At 39.3% G+C, this 18,059-nt stretch overlaps 1 protein-coding gene across 1 annotated transcript in view; it reads right to left on the reverse strand.

The window, feature by feature from the left end:
• haus6 (HAUS augmin-like complex, subunit 6) overlaps positions 1–17,478 on the reverse strand; it is a 47,785-nt gene extending 30,307 nt beyond the window's left edge. Inside the window, exons 1-4 of the mRNA XM_048194935.1 lie at positions 16,958–17,478; positions 12,008–12,103; positions 11,836–11,914; positions 11,506–11,638 (exon numbers count right to left, since the gene is read on the reverse strand). Coding sequence (XP_048050892.1) covers positions 11,506–11,638; positions 11,836–11,914; positions 12,008–12,103; positions 16,958–17,067 — 418 coding nt within the window. The 5' untranslated portion in view covers positions 17,068–17,478. The remainder of the gene's footprint in view (positions 1–11,505; positions 11,639–11,835; positions 11,915–12,007; positions 12,104–16,957) is intronic.
• Positions 17,479–18,059: the final 581 nt, after the last annotated feature.

Consider the following 18,059-nt stretch of genomic DNA (forward strand, 5'->3'; position numbering starts at 1 on the left):
ATAAATGTGGGCTTTCCAAGTAAATGAACAATCAATGATCACCCTTAGATACTTATTAGGTATCCACCTGCTCAATGATATTGTCACAAATGATTACTGGGCTGTAATCACCTAATCTTTTTGGGTCCACTACCATTTCCTTAGTTTTTTCTGTATTTATAATAAGATGATTTACATTACCACTGCACAAAATTCTCAACTTCAGACTGATACTCTGATATGTCCTGTTTTTTTTTTTTTTCCCTAACAAACAGTGTCAGAGTAATTGATAATATAGTTATTCTTAATTCTACTAAAGCAGTGGTTCCCAAACTGGGGAACACGTACTCCTGGGGGTAAGTGAGGTGACAGAGGGGGTACACAAACAAAAAGCTGAGTTTTGCCATTCATATTCTACATTTCTTTAAAATAACATTAAAACCGAGCATGTATTTCTAGCAGGCAAAATGGCATAAATACATAACATTTGAACGAATCGTGAGAGTCACTGATTCAATGACCCATTCATAAATACAGCCACTTGCTTTTTTACTGAATGAATGAATGAATGAATGAATGAATGAATGACTCGATGACTCACTCATTAACACACTGACTTACTGCCACCTACTGGTGGTTTTCATTTCATATTTAAAAGTATCACTTAGTTTTTACCATCATTGCATATTTCTCCATTTAACATTTATTATTATTATTTAAAACAATTTATTTTATAAAAGGTATTTATAAAGGTAAAAATGCACTGGGAAATACATTTAAGGTAGCAAATATTGTCTCTTATGGAAAAAGTGGAAGTGAAAGAGAGGGGGTACGCAGAAGAATTTTAAATGCCTCAGGGTGTACTCCACTCTAAAAAGTTTGGGAACCACTGTACTAAAGCAATCATTTGTATATAGAGTAAACAGAATGGGAGAATAAACAACTTTGAGGGGCACCAGTACTAATAAATTTGACATCAGAAAGTGTATTATTTACTTTAACATATTGAATATGATTGGTCAAGAAAGAGGAACCACCTACTGGTCAATGTCGATAAAGCATTGATTGTAGGAGATTTAACAGAAAAGGGAGAAGCAATTTAGCAGAAAGGAAGAGCGTGCACTTTATTACAGTCTATCGGCTATAAAGTTTTCCAGTTAATTAAGCACCCCTGAAAAGGCATAGGGTCTGTATATATTTGTTCACTGTTAGTTGTAATGAGTGTTTTGTGTAATTTGCTGTGTATGTTGATGATAATACAAGGGAGAGAGAGTTCATAGATAAAAGACTTTAATGCGTACTTGTACTGTTTTATTCAGCTCTTATGGTGATTTTCTGGAGTAAAAACGTATGCTTCATGTTTTGGTGATGTACAATAAACTTTATAAAGTTCATCAGTAAAAATTTGGCCGTTATTCGGGTCATTCGGGGTCTGCTACAACAGGCCTGTAAGTTACTAATAGTGGATAAAAGCAAGATGACAACATGAGTTATAACTGCAATTAAACTGAACTATACCTGTATCTCCATGCAGCATATATTCTCTGGCTCTGTACACATAATTTTAAGGCTCTAGTTCAAACTGAACATCGCTATGGAGAGCTTCTTACATTATTAGTGCATGCATGAGATTGTTCTGTCCCTGAAGTTCAGAGCATCAGCTCTTTTAGCTCTGCCTTCTTAGGCTGGGAGCAGCAATTTTAAAGGGGCACACACCAAAACGGCGTGTTTTTGATCTACCCTCAAAAGTGGCAATTTTAGTGGTAGCATTGATTTTCAGCGTGAATGCCGCGAAAAACACACAAAACACATCCAAAACGGGAAAGAGCTTTGCGATTGACTGAAAATAGATGACACAAAATCTGAGGTATATTTTTATAGATTGCCGAAAACTACAGAAAAAAAGAAGCAAATGGATCGTTGCAATTCACAGAAACAACTGGACTCCAGGCAGAGAAATGTGGATTTGCAGTAGGGCTCCATGATATATGTCACGTCGCAGGATGTGAGATATCTAGTATAAGGATCGTTAATCCATATGGACCAGACACCATGGTTCAAAACGCACGTGATTCTCTGATCAACTGCAAAGTTTGACCATAATACAATGAAATTTTATCATTACAACGTGTTTTAGGTCCTGTCAGTTTAAACATATACTGTAGTTATATAAAGCAGTGTTTCCCAACCGGGGGTACGTGTACCCCTAGGGGTACGTGAGCAGTCCCCAGGGGGTACGTGGGATGATTCTCAAAACATTATAATAATCATGTTATAATATGGAAACCATTCAGTTAAGTCACCCTGTCCTTCCCCCCAACTGATTCTCAGCTCGCTTGTCTGTGGCCGCGCGCGCGCTGCCGGGCGGTAGTGTAACCATAGCAACAGGCTTTGAGTAAAACAGAAAACACTAGCTAGCTATGGATCAATGGCTAAAAAAATGCGCCGCTCCAAACAGCAGCAGTGCTAGCGGCAGCTCAAGTGAACCAATGGAAAAAAGAAAGAAAGCTGATAAGTCAAAGTACCGTCAATTTCATGAACAGTATGTCGTTTTCGGTTTTACGTCCACATCTACTGAACCGCCTCAGCCGCTGTGTTTCCTCTGCGGGGATGTGCTCTCTAATAATAGCATGAAACCAGCCCATTTACAACGACACCTAAATACCAAGCATCTTTCCTGTGTCGGTAAGACAGCAGAGTTTTTTCAAAGAAAACTATCGGAATTTAAGGGAAGTCAAGAAAAATAAAAAAAAGCGACTGCAGTGTCAACCAAAGCATTGGAGGCTTCATATGCTGTGTCGCTACTTGTGGCTAAATCCAAAAAGCCATTTACTGTTGCTGAGGAGCTAATTTTGCCTGCTGCTGTAATTCTTGCAGAAACAATGATTGATAAGAAAGCAGCTGATGCACTGAAAACGGTACCACTGTCCAATAACACAGTGTGCCGGAGGATTGATGACATGGCCGTTGATATTGTCGATCAAGTAGTGGAAAAGTTAAAACTGTCTGGTTCATTCACGCTGCAGTTGGACGAATCAACAGATGTTAGCGGGGAAGCCCAGCTTATTGCGTTTGTGCGATACAGAGACATTTCTGAAATTAACGAGCACATTCTATTCTGCAAGAAGCTAACGGGGAGCACTACCGGTAAAGATGTGTTTCACGTTATCGACACCTTTTTCTCAGAGCACAATCTGGATTGGAAGTCCTGTATTCATGTGTGCACGGATGGTGCTGCATCAATGACTGGGAGGGTGAAAGGATTAATAGCGCTGATTAAGAAAGTAAACCCCGACGTTCAGTGGAATCACTGCATCATCCACAGAGAGGCACTGGCCAGTAAGAGAATGAGTCCCGAGTTACATGAAGTTTTGAATGACGCAGTGAAAGAGATAAACTTTGTCGAATCGCGGCCTCTGAATCACAGACTGTTTGAAAGGCTCTGTCATGACAGTGGCGCTGAGCACCAACAGCTACTTCTTCACACCGACGTACGTTGGTTAGCGAAAGGGAAAGCACTACAGAGGCTTTTGGAGCTGCGCAACGAAGTAAGAGCTTTTCTGGCAGAACACTCACATCCCCATGTTGTTATGTTGGAGAACACAGACTGGGTAGCCCGCCTTGCATATCTCACTGATTTTTTTAGCAAACTGAACAACCTGAATTTAACTTTGCAGGGTAAAGACACACACATCCTAAACATGTATGATAAAGTGTGTGGATTCATGAAGAAGATCAAACTGTGGGAGAGTAAATGTGAAGATGGGGACAAGTTGTTTCCAGCAGCTCAACAGCTACCTTTCTGCAGGTGATGTTGACAGAGCTCCTATAGTGCAACTAGTAAGCACACATTTATCCAGACTCAACAGTGAGTTCAACCACTACTTCCCTGAAATTGAAAGCAAGTCTGCCAAACTTGACTGGGTCCGTAATCCTTTCATGACTGAAAGTACAGATAACAACATTCCAACCAGACTACAGGAAAATCTGCTGGATGTGTCCTCAGACCGTGGACTGAAGATGAGGTACTCAGAAACAAACCTGTCACAGTTCTGGTGTGATGTGGAGAAGGAATATCCTGATTTGGGGAAACATGCACTGAATGAACTCCTGCCATTTGGATCTACATATTTATGTGAAGTGACATTTTCATCCATGGCCGTAATCAAGTCCAAGCACAGGAACAGACTCGACTTGGAGAAAAGCCTGATAGCTGCTATTGCCACACTGCCCCCAAGACTGACCAAGCTTATGAGTGAGAGACAGGGTCAAGTTTCTCATTAATTGGTGAGTCCTTTTGTGTCATACACAGGTCTAAACATATTTAGAGTAGGCTGCTACTATGTATATAAAATGTGATCTTTGTTTTTGTATAATTGGTCTGGACATGTGAAGATGTGAAAATAAAAGTCATACAAATATTGAACGAAGACAAGTATGAGTTATTATAGGAAGTAAAAATATTATTATTTACAGGTAAATTAGATGTTACACTGTGCAAACCTAAAATTTACACCAAATCTAAAAATCACACCGATCACATGCGCTTGTGGGGGTACTTCAGGAAGGATAAAGTGTTTTGGGGGTACAGTCCCCTAAAAAGGTTGGGAACCACTGATATAAAGCATTCACAGGCAGATTTGCTTTATGCATTTCCCCGGCGTCGAAATCAGGCACATATAAATGTCAGGAAACACGATTCCTGGCTGTATGTCAATATCCAGATGAAATCATTTGTTTTACTCACGTTTTTTGCAGTTTCCCCTATTAAATCCAGTAATGCAGCAGTCTTTTGCCACTCATTCCAGCTGAGGGAGCACTTTCCGGTGGGAAAGTGACGTCAATGCATACTCTCTATTATCTGTGGGGTATTTTGAGCTAAAACTTCACATACACACTCTGGAGATGTCAGAGACTTCTTTTACATCTCTTAAAAAGGGACATAATAGGTCCCCTTTAAGATGTTTTTTTTTCCGGGCAGGTTTGGGGTGGGGGGTGGTCACGATACCGGCTCAGCATCGTGATGTCTGTCGATGTCAGACGATGGCATCGTCTATCGCCCCAACCCTAGTGGAAAAACAGCATGACCCGCTATAAAAAGGGTCTAAAAGCAGCCAGGGCCGAGCATTTCCACAAACTCATAGAAAATAACCAAAACAACAACTGTGAACTGCGGGCACGCATCTCATACCCGCGAGGAACAAAAGACTACTGCATTATTTGCCGTACAGAAACCTGGATGTCTGCAGTGGTTCCAGACTCAGCCATTGAGCTTACGGGGTTCTCCGTGCACCGCTCGGACAGAACGAAAGAGCTCACAGAGAAAAGCAGAGGTGGGGGTGTTTCTTTCTTTATCAACAACTCGTGGTGTGATGAAAGGAACCTACACTCTATTAAATCCTTCTGCTCCCCTGATCTGGAATTTCATATGCTTCTGTGTCGACCATTCTGGCTACCGAGGGAATTTACAGCAGTCATAATCACAGCCGTTTATATTCCTCCTCAAGCCAACACAGACCAGGCACTCAAGGAACTGTATGGGAATATAAGTGAGCAGGAAACCGCATACCCAGATGCAGCGTTTATTGTTACGGGGGACTTTAACAAAGCTAACTTCAGAAATAGCTCCAAAATGCTTTCAACACATCACCATCAACACGCGTGGTGATCCTGCACTAGACCACTGTTACTCTCCTTTTCGGGACGCCTACAAATCTCTCCCCCGTCCACCTTTCGGCAAATCAGATCACTCTTCCATTCTGCTCCTGCCTGCTTATAGGCAGAAACTGAAACGGGAAGCACCCGTCCTCAGGACAATTTAATGCTGGTCGAACCAATCAGACGCTATACTACAGGACCGTTTCGATCACATGGACTGGGACATGTTCCGGGCAGCGTCTGATGACGACATAGAGGCGTACTCAGAAACTGTAACGTGTTTCATCAGGAAGTGTGTAGAAGATGTAGTGCCAACAAAAACAATCCGTATCTACCCTAACCAAAAACCGTGGATTGATAGCGATGTTCGAGCAGCCTTGTCAGCGTGAACATCCGCTTTTAAATCCAGGAACGCTGATGATCGCAAACAAGCCAGTTACAATCTCAGCAAATCCATCAAAGCCAGCTACTGTGAACATTGCCGCCTCTCTACCGGATGAGCTTAATAACTTTACGCTCGTTTCGAGGCTCACAACACCGCCCACACAGAGAGCACTCCAGCAGCTGCTGAAGGAGATGCGAGTGCACTCGCCATCTCCGTCGCGGAAATATCCAGATCCTACCGATGGGTAACTATCTGCAAGGCTGTGGGTCCTGATAGCATCCCAGGCAGTGTGCTCCAAGCATGCGCATTCCAACTAGCCGGTGTTTTCACAGACATTTTCAACCTCTCCCTCTGTCTGTCTGTGGTTCCCTCGTGCTTCAAAAAAAAAAAAAAAAAAAAAAAAAATCCACCTTTGTGCCCATACCAAAGAAAAACATAATCGCATGCTTAAAGGCCCGTTGCTCTCACACCCATCTTCAGCAACTGTTTTGAGAGACTCATCAGAGATTACATCTGCTCTGTGCTGCCTTCCTCATTGGATCCGCTACAATTTGCATATCGTAGCAACCGTTCTACAGATGACACTATTGCTTTGACCCTACACACTGCTCTCTCCCACCTGGAAAGTAAGAACAACCTATGTGAGAATGCTGTTTGTGGACTACAGCTCAGCATTTAACACCATAGTGCCACACTTGTTGCGAAGCTACAGACTCTGGGACTAAATAGATCTCTGTGCAGCTGGATCCTGGACTTCCTGACAGGCAGATGTCAGGTGGTCAGAATGGGCAACAATACATCATCCCCGCTGACCCTCAACACTGGTGCTCCTCAGGGCTGTGTCCTCAGCCCACTCCTGTACTCCCTGTACACACATGACTGTACAGCCACACACAGCTACAACGTCATCGTCAAATTCGCCAACGACACAACGGTGATAGGCCTGATCACTGACAAGGATGAGACGGCCTACAGAAAGGAGGTGAGCACTCTGACTAAATGGTGTCAGGAGAACCACCTCTCACTCAACATCGACCAGACCATGGAGCTGGTGGTGGATTTCAGGAGACAGAGCAGAGAACACAAACCCATCACCATCGACAAGACACCTGTGGAGCGGGTAAGCAGCTTTAAGTTCCTCTGCGTTAACATCAGTGAGGATCTCACCTGGTCTACACACACTGACGCAGTGCTGAAGGAGGCACATCAACGCCTTATTCCTGAGACGGCTGAGAAAGTTTGGAATGAGCCCCAGCATCCTCAGATCATTCTACATTTGCACTATAGAGAGCATCCTGACGGGCTGCATCACTGCCTGGTTCGGAAACAGCACCGCTGGCAACCGTAAAGCTCTGAAAAGGGTCGTGCGAACTGCCAGCCACATTATTGGTGGTGAGCTTCCCTCCCTCCAGGACATCTACACCAGGCGGTGAATAAGGATAGCCCGGAGAATCATCAGTGACTCCAACCACCCGTCCCACAGACTGCTCTCTCTGCTGCCCTCAGGAAGATGTCTCCGTAACATCCGATCCCGCACTAGCCAACTTAGGGATAGCTTTTTCCCCTCAGGCTATCAGACTAATGAACAGTCAAAACTAATACACCCTACAGCATACTCCCACAATATGGTATGCCGCACACCGCACTTTAACAGTTTAACACTGGACTATACATACACACTGCATTTAATACAATAATCTACCTGTTACCACAGGATACCATCCGATGCACATCCTTGACATTTCTGTATCCAGTTCACGTACAATCTGTTGCACTTCAGTTCACGTACAATCTGTTGCACTTCAGTTCACGTACAATCTGTTGCACTTCAGCATATTTTTATGCGTATATATCTCTACATAATGTAGAAGGTGTGCATTCTGTGTATAGTGTATAATGTGTAGTGTTAACTGTATGTATGTATAGTGTAGTGTAGTGCTAACTGTAAGTATGTCTAATAGTACACTGTGTGTACTGACTATATGTATGTGCATATTGCACATTTTTACCTGTTGAAGTCTGTATGGTTATATGTTAACTGTTTCTGTAATTTTCTGGAGCATGCTCCCAAGAATTTCACTCTCGAAGGCACATGTGCTGTGGTGATGTGACAATAAAATTGACTTGACTTGACTAATATAGTCGGTAGACTAACAAATAAACAGACATCTCCTGAACTGAATATTCCATCACAGTTCAGTAATAATGACTTTATTAATTTCTTCACAGAGAAAATTGAAATGATCAGAAACACAATTGTAAATGTACAACCTTTGGTGGCGTTTTATGAGTCAGCCTCTACTACCGCCCTTACAGAACGATTACAGTGCATTACAAATATAGGACACGAAGGTCTAAATAAACTTATCAATGCATCTAAATCAACAAGTTTCTTAAACGCAGTTCCCACTAAATTCTTCAAAGAGTTGTTACCTGTAGCAGAAGAGCCTCTTCTCAATATTATTGACTCGTCTCTATGTCTAGGTGCCATCCTAGGTGTATATGACTATTCTCTTTCAGACGAACACAATCCAAGATATTAAAAATATCCTTAGTCCTCCAAGGTTTATAACGGTTGTGAATGGTAGGCCAAATTCTGAAGACAGAAAAAATGCATCCATTCATAAAAAATAAAAAAAAATGAATCCATACGACTCAGGAGGGTTAATAAAGCGAAAGGATGCGTTTTTGTAAGAAAATATCCATATTTAAAACTTTATAAATTCAAATAACAAGCTTCCAGTGGCCGACCGTATGCATACTGCGCACATCAATTTGGGCGGAAGAGCAACCTTTGACCTGACGCAATGACGCAATGATGTACACGGAGGCACAGAGGAATGAGAAATTTTAAAGAGAAACGTAGGAGGATTTCGATATAATAGAAGAAGAGGAGCTTTAGTTTGTTGTCCAGCCGTATTTGTTTGAACCGTGAGAGTCTAAGCTTATGATACTCCTACATGCATCATACATTGCGTCAGAGGATTACTCATTTGGCAGAAGTCAACTTGCACATTCTGTGTGCGGTCTTTCGCCAGAAGCTAGTTGTTTGAATATATAAAGTTTTAAATATGGATATTTTTCTTACAAAAATGCATCCCTTCACTTCAAAAGGCCTTTAACCCTCGGGAATCGTATGGATTCATTTTTTCTAATGGATGGATGCATTTTTTCTGTCTTCAGAATTTGGCCAACCATTAAGAACCATTATAAACCTTGGAGGACTAAGGATTTTTAAATATATTTCGGATTGCGTTAGTCTGAAAGAAGAGAGTCATATACATCTAGGGTGGCTTGAGGGTGAGTAAATCATGGAATAATTAAAATTTTTGGGTGAACTATCCCTTTAAGTCTCTTATTAAGAAACCTCAACTAGATCCAAATGAATTGGTAAATCACAGACCCATTTCAAATCTTCCATTTATGTCTAAAATTCTACAAAAAAAAGAAAAAGAAAAAAAAAAAAAGACATCTTTGAAAAATTTCAGTCATGACAAAAGAACGAAAGACTCAGACCCAAAGACTTAAGAGATGAACTAATAATTTCTGTTTCTGCATTCAGCCTATGGGGCTGACGGGATGAACGAATGACTTGAACCTGAAGACTCAAGAGGTGAACTAATCATTTCTGTTTCTGGTGTTGTGCCGAATTCCTACCCCTGCCAAATTATTACCCCCCTAGTATTGGTAGGTTAAAGATTAGGTGTGGGGGAGGGGTTAGGATTAGGGGTGGGGTTAGGATTAGGCAATCAGATAGCGACTTCAACGATGGGGGTAATAATTTGGCAGGGAGTCGAAATTAGGCACAACACCGGTACTGCATGCCTATGAGACTGTCACTGCCCAGTTCAGACACTGACAATGGAACTAATGACTCAAACCCGAAGACACGAGAGGTGAATTAATCTTTCTGGGGAACAGACGTGATAAATGTGAGGTGACAAAAGAAAGAACGACTGGGATCGGGAGGTGAGGTGAACTAACAGACTGCATAGCCTGAAGACCCTGCTAAGCAATTAATTAATGACTGCATTAGCCTACAGTTTATTTTTTATTCCAAATGTGATAAACGTTTGCATAAATAATATGTGTTGGGGAATTTAACAAGTAACATTTTAATTATATTCTGCTGAAATGAACAAAATGACTTAAAAAAAGATTTGTTCATTTTGCTGAATGAGATTTAAAGATTCAAATCAGTAAAATGATCCAAACTTCCCGCTACTAGTAGAAACGGTAAAAATGGCTTAATTATCGATCCACTATTTGAATACAACTGCCCTAAATGGTTTAGCTCTTGTATATTTTTCCTGTATATTATAATATTTATTACAGCCCTACAATCCATCATGCTCTTGAAGGTCACTCAACTCTGGACTTTTAGTAGTACCTATGACAAAAATGTACTAAAAACTGGGGAAGTTTTTTCTTTGTACAGGTGACAACGTTATCAAAACTATCCAGACTATGGACAGACTAAACACGTAATACGCATGTGCATGACACCGTTTTCACAGATTCGCGTTTTTGCAGTTTACACGGAGATGACAATGGTATCGTTTTCAAAAGCTTGCACTTTGAAACCTGTTTTCAAAAGTTTGCATTTTCAGACCACCAAAACGGTGTCGTGTAAACAGCCCCCAAGTCCACTAAAGGAGGGAGAGCATTCTCTCATCTGGCTCCTAAACTCTGGAATAGCCTTTCTGATAATGTTCGGGGCTCCAAGACTTTCTATCAGAATAAATATAGATTAAAAACATCTCTTTAGCCAAGCATTCACATAACAAATCTCATAACCTTGCACTCCAGTTATATCAGATGCACATATTTAATACATATTATACATATACAAATACATATTTTTTGCTTGAATCATTATGTAGAGCAGCTATGCTAATTATCTTCCATTTGCTTTTCTGTTTTATCTCTGCACAGACTTCAGATGACCCAATACCTGTGAAGAGATGACGCTGACCCCTACAAGGACCTCAGATGACGCCAAGTTGATTCAACATGCACAACTGCCAAAATTTCTATATTGTAATCATTTTGATCACAACTTGTAATAATTACTTTAACAAGCTCATTGTTTCTGCCTAAAATGAATTCACGCTAGCTAACTGCATGGTTTCCATCATCTTGAACTGTACATTTCTGAAATGGACACAGTCACCTCTACTAACAGATCACTCTAAACGGTTATGTAGACACATGCTTTTTTTGTAAAGCTGCTTTGAAATTATATATATTGTGAAAAGCACTATACAAATAAACTGAATTGAATAAGGTGCTGCAATTTGTTTTTTTGTTTTTTTGTATATGTACATTTCTGACATACAGTCACCTCTGATATCAGATCACAAATTGTAATGTAAACAAGCTTTTTCTGTAACGTTGCTCTGAAACAATATATATTGTGAAAAGCGCTATACATATAAATGTTCATTGAACTGAATTTCTGGTCCCTAAAAATAATGGCATACCTGTGGTCAATGTCTTCAGTGTTTTCAGCATGACATATTTGGATAAGTGGAGCATCAAGTTGATGAATCTTGGTCCAAAAGCAGAGAGCAAATGTGATGCAGCTACCTTAGGAAAAGTATTACCTTCCTCATTCTAAATATTGAATTAAAAAAGAAAAAAAGAAAAAATTAAAAACCAGTAAAGGTGCATAAAGACTACAATAAAAGTATTCAGTAAAATAGTGAAATAGTAAAACACATGAATATGTAATCTGACAGTTTTTCCCTAAACTTTCTTTAGCAATGCAACATGCACATGTACATTTCATGTAAAACACAAAATGCACATACCGCTATCTCCTGGAGCCATGCAAAAGCCACCTTGCGAAACTCAGCATCACGTTTATGATCCCAAATTGGCCAGCAAAGCCTGTATAGATACAGACAATAAGATTTTTGAATCAGCAATTCAAATAACAACATATGAGGATTGTAAAATTAAAAAAGTACTGTATAGTGCTACCTGAAGACGTCTTGGGCACGAGTGGGATTCAGTTTATCAAATAAAAAGCGGATGACAATGTAGAAGGCCTCTTTGTTCGGCTTATCAAACATGTTCCTTCAAATAAATAAATAAATAAAATTAAAGCAAGCAAGCAGCATTGATCAGGCCCTCACACCATAGTGTGTTAGAGCATCCCTAGCCTCTCAAAAAGTACTTTCTGTTTCATTGCTTAAAGTCAAAATTCTTCATGCGACCAGGGGAACGGCAATCCATTTTGTTTGGTGGAAAGGTGCAAGAATTCATAGAGTAAATGTTTAGCAGGAGCGAGTTATTTTTCGGTTTCTAGTGAAGGATCCAGCGCGTTGTAGGCAGTTGCTATAGGCTGCAAAGAATTGTAAATACAGAGAGAATGCTACAACGGAAAATCTGACCTCAGGCATAGGTATTTTAGGCCAAACGGAGGGAAAAAACAAACAAACAAAAAAAAAAAAAAAAACTGTACAATAACTGTTCCGTTAATATAATCCTCTTTTTCCTTGTAATTCTGACTTTTCCCCCTCACATTTCTGCCTTTTTTCCCCCTCACAATTGCGAGTTTATATCTGGCAGATATAGATGGATGACTTTTCTCAGAATTGTGAGAATATAAACTCACAATTTGTGAGATATAAGGTCAAATTCTGAAAAAAAAAAAAAAGACTGCCTTTTTTTCCTCAGAATGCAAGTTTATATTTCACAATTCAGACTTAACTCACAATTGCGAGATATAAAACTCACAAAGTCAGAATTGCGAGATATAAAAAGTCGAACATTTTTTATTCAATGGCGGAAAAAAGACTCCATACAAAAGACTTTTGCTGACAAATAAACATGAATTTCTCGGTTCAGATAACATAGAGAATAAGTAAACATTGTTAATTTACATAAACTACTCATGGCATTCTGCTGTTTTAACTCCAAAAACATGTTGTGTAAATGGACCCTACACTGTTTTGCCGCAACGATAGTTTTACAGATCTTGCAAATTACCTGGCTCTGGGATACATATCTCTCCTGTGTCCAAAATATTCCCAAACCACAGATTTTGATTTACCCTTATCCTGCCCTGAATTCACCTTCTGCGTTTCTGTGCTTTCTTCCATGTCATAGTGGGTAAACCCGCTCTGTTCTGTTCTTGTGCTAGATTTAAACTAGGGACACACTTAACGACTAGCTGAAACATTCTAAGCCTGGACTCAACATGTATAAAGACTGCAGCAGATTGTAGTCTATGACAGTCAGAGAAAATCTAATGACTGAGTCAGTCCACTACACAACACACTTAACGATTGGCAAGTAAAATCCCCGCCAACAACACAGGTGGTTTTATTTACATAATGTTATGTTGGGTGTTGCTAATAATTTATACTGTGTTCTTATCGAATTTATGTTTGAAATTAATTTTGTAAGGAAAACTTTTGAAGAAAATGTAAACGAACCCAAGTTTTAGGTTCATGGTGAAGGTAGACATTCTTATGGTGACTGATTCTAAGAAGAATGATAAATGCATTTTGATGCCATAGCAATGTGTCTTGAATATAATATTTAAAAGTCGTGTTTCTCTCTCTTTTCTTTGCCATTATCGACTTAGAAGACATTCCATTATGTCTTTCAAGATTTATTTAGTTAATTATAACATTTCTAGTGTCATTTTTTAAACCTATACTCAAACAATAAGGTAGGCTATTTTTGCTTTTCTGAAATCAGGAATTAAAATGAATTGGTTCATTCTGAGCAAAAACACAGGCTATATTTTTTCGTTCCAATTCCAGAGTTACCAGTTACAACGAAATAAAATACTGCTTTATTTATTTTGAAACAGAAGTCATTTAAAATAGTATTTGTATATTTTCATTTTCATTTTATCAGTCTACAGTAAATGTACACTACTCCCAAAATTCTATACGGTACTGCAAACATGTGTGCAGCATTTACAAACACTTAAAACCTGTGGATGGAGGATGCCGTGATCGGAGCCGTGTTTGTTGTGTGTCGTGGGTTTCGTGATAAAGGAGATGAAATGTAAACGCATAATTTATGCAACGGAAAGAGCAAAAAAAGTGGGGCTAAGAGACAAAATCTCCTATGACAACTTTCAGAATTACATATTATTGAGGCAGAGAAAAGAACAACAGGTATATGCCGTTATTGCCGTTTTCCATGTTCGTGAAGTAAATATGTTTACACGGCTTTTTAAACATGCCGAGTGCCCGTGTTTAACATGCGTTTGACCAATCAACATACACTTACGTCACTGATAGTTCCTATAGTGCTGGTTTAGACCCTACTCTGAAGTAGAAGCTAATTTAGTTCCCTCAAAAGGAGTTCCTAGAACTAAAATCGTTCCTAGTTCCTGCGGTGCGAACATGGCAAAATCCGGGTACTTCAGCCAATAGTTCTAGAAACTATGAAAGGGTTCCTCCGGTGCAAAAGCCCCTATAGCTGGCTGCTTTAAAACGCTCCCGTGAGTGTTTGTGTAAGGCCTCCATGAAGAGTGTCAAAGGTTTATATTTACAATATGTTTTTGCAGCGTTGAGCTTTGAGGCCAGTCACAGACATATCTGTTAACCCAGGAGTAGGCAAGTTCGGTCCTAGAGAGCCGCTGTCCTGCTGAGTTTAGCTCCAACCTTAATCAAACACACCTGAACAAGCTAATCAAGCCCTTCACGATTACTAAGGCTATAGGCAGCTGAGGTTTTTTTTTTTTTCAGGGTTGGAGCTAAACTCTGCAGGACAGAAGCTCTCTAGGACTGAACTTGCCTACTCCTGTGTTAACTGCATGAACGCAATGGCCATTCAGATGCATTTTATAAGTCGTAATCCGTTCAACACAGTTTTTGTCCAGACAGCTTCAATGATTTTAATGGGATTGTGTACCTCGCGTTGTAATTGACAGCTTCAGTGATTATAATGGCAGCGATCTTTGCATAACTTTGTATATTTTTCATGCTGCTAAATCCACATTGCAAAATATCTGGAATTGAATTTTCTGGCTGAATATTATTGACAGTGATAACTATAGCAATGGACAGAACAAAATCTGATATGTCAAATGAGATATGCATTAAGTCTTGGGAATGTAAATGCAAAATAACAGACCTGCCACTTTTTCTATGTAATGTGTTACTTGTGTTCATTTTATTACTAACTTTTCAAATCAGTCACTCAGGGACTTTCTACATAACTCAATAAACAATTGTTCTAATGCCGCGTTCCACGCAACACGTAACCCGTGTTTTTCCAACCATCTACCAGTGAAAGTGCACTGGAACAGCAGTCAAACCCGTGACTTCCCACCCATGAACTCGTACTAGATAAATGTACTCCCAGTTACGGGTTCTGACATCACATAGCTCACGAAACAACAATGGCAGCCCCTACGGATGCGGCGTTTATGCAAGTGCACGGTAAAATAATGTAAAATAAAAGGGTATAACAGCTTCTCTTGCCTTATGCACCGTTTTCCTCCTCTGTTTCCCTCAAATAAGCAAGGGGTACGCAGCTTTGGCAATAGAAATAATTGTTAATGAGCATAAGCCCCGTACGTTCCGCCATGTTGGTTTGTTTTCACTTTTACGCAGTTTGGCGTGACTTTCCTGGAACGCTACAAAGTCGTGAGTCATGATTTAAAGTCGTGACTTACAGGCTCAAAAACCTGGAACGCAGCATAAGCACTGTTCAGAAATTATTTATGATCTGTCCTGACAGTGATTTTTTTTATTTATTTATTTATTTATTTTTTTCATGAATAAATAGGATAAGTTAATATTATCAACAGTTTCTTCTTCAGTTTCGACTTTAACGATCAAAATGATTTTTGATTTATTGTCGGTACTGTGCTCGCAGTTCACATGGCACTGTAGGATACTTTGTAATGTGTGAGTGGATGGCAGTTCATCCACCACCATCGAAGACCATTTTTGACCCAGGAAAAGTTTTTGCTGTGGTATCAAAATTGGAATTGAGAATTGTGAAACTTCACTGGTATCTTAAAAATATTGGTGGCATAACCTTATTTATTAGAAAACAAGGTTGCATGGGTCAAAACGATAACATTTATTTTTATTTTTTTTTATTCATTTCTGTTTTTACATGTTACTACTTTTTTTCTATTGGACAAACCAGAGGAGTATTAAAAGCGTTTTTCACAAAACCCAAAATTTCTGTTGGGCGGAGCAGACATTGTTCGGCTTAATCAGCTCCCTAGCATCCTAGGACTTAAAGCATATAGTGTACACAAATTCGAGCACTGGTAAGGACAGTAAGGATCCTGGCTCAATACACATTGGGACACTAATGATTATTTCTGTTGACAGGACAACGTCCTTATTGTACAACATCACAACTGGTATTTATGAACAACAGCTGAACTGGTATATTTATTATATAAAATTTTTAAAATTTATTTAAAGTACATTATGAAAATCACTTGCTTGTTATACGTGCAACATTTCAGTGGTAAATAAATTGTTAGCTAGATGTTCATTACAGTTAGCGATGTATGTTTATGCTGACATAATTAAATATTGGTTTGTAATTTAAAAAAACACTAGTTTTCATGGTGCATTGTGGGACTTTTTGGGGAGCGAAAATTTTGTTATTGAGAAAGCCATTAAAATGGACGACTCCCTGATCAGTGTCCATACTACAGAACTAGGGGAGTTGATTGAGACGCACCCTATGTGTGTACCGAATTTCGTACATATAACGTTACATGCAGCGTGTATCTTATATGGTGTAAGATTTTTGGCCGTATTCAAAAATGCACATCTGGATCAGTGTAACTAAAAAAAAAAAAACTAAAAAAAAATTGTAACGTAAACTGTAAGCATATGACATACATTGCATTACTGCATTGTAAAAGCCATACGATTACGAGCTACTAAAGAGGCTATTCAGTTATGAGCGAAAAAAGATAGCATGACTTACATTCCCAGATTTAGATGTTTGATGTTTTTGGTAACGGTATCCGGTCTGAATTCGAGGCACAGGAGGCACCACCATAAGTATTTACCGTTTGTCTTCTGTAGTTTAGACATCTCGCATAATAGGGTGCTAAGCGCTTCAGGATCATACGACAAATAACTCAGCGATCAGTTGGACGAACACTTTGCAAGCTATCAATGATAACCAATTCACACCATAGTAATCGTTATAACTCTTGGTCTGAATGAGACCGACTCAAAAGATACACTGAATAAAATGTTTACTTATATTTAAGATCGTCGCAACTTCCTGCTAACCGCCAAATTATTTGAGCATATTTACAGCGTCTGTGGCTTCGTCTCAAAACTTTGTCACGACAGACTCGTGCCCTTGTTTAATCCTGATTTATATATACACATAATAGGCTAAAGTAAAATGGCGAATGCGTCGCTCAGACGAAAGTCTATTCAGTGTGTTTATATATCAGCATTTTTAAGTGCGCGAAAATGTGAGGGCGTTGCATGTATTGAAGCACGGCCTTTGAGATTGGGCGGGACCTGAATTACGTTACAGCTCCTACTACGGCAAACAAAAAAGATCAAATAAGTCAAATGGAAATCGCGTCACACGCTCTTATGTTCTGAAGCAGAAGGACTGGAAAAAATCTTCTTGACATAAAGAGAGCATTTAAGTCAATTAAAACGTCAGTTCCAGATTATGATTAAGTAAGTTATATGTTAAAACACCGGGAGGAATCGTTTAAAAGTTTTTTTTTATTTTTTTTTTTAATAATTTTTCAGTAAGATTTGGAATGAGGGAACATTGCCGAATAGCTTAAAAGAAGCTGTAATAATTCCTATAAGGAAACCATGAATCCAAACAATCCTTTGAGGTCAATAACTCTGAATGCTTGTTAATGCAAATTAATGTAAAGGATGACAGTAGGCTAAATCGGTAAATGTATTAGGCTATTTGAAGAAAATATTTTTTTCTCTTGAGTATCGAAATGGATTTTAGATGTGGTGGGGGAACACTGGACCTATTATACCTTTGGAAACAGAAATAAGAAAAATACTGACAAATAAAGAAATAATGATAGCAGTAT

The sequence above is a fragment of the Megalobrama amblycephala genome, linkage group LG7 (genome assembly GCF_018812025.1).
Source record: "Megalobrama amblycephala isolate DHTTF-2021 linkage group LG7, ASM1881202v1, whole genome shotgun sequence".
In the NCBI taxonomy this organism is placed as follows: domain Eukaryota; kingdom Metazoa; phylum Chordata; class Actinopteri; order Cypriniformes; family Xenocyprididae; genus Megalobrama; species Megalobrama amblycephala.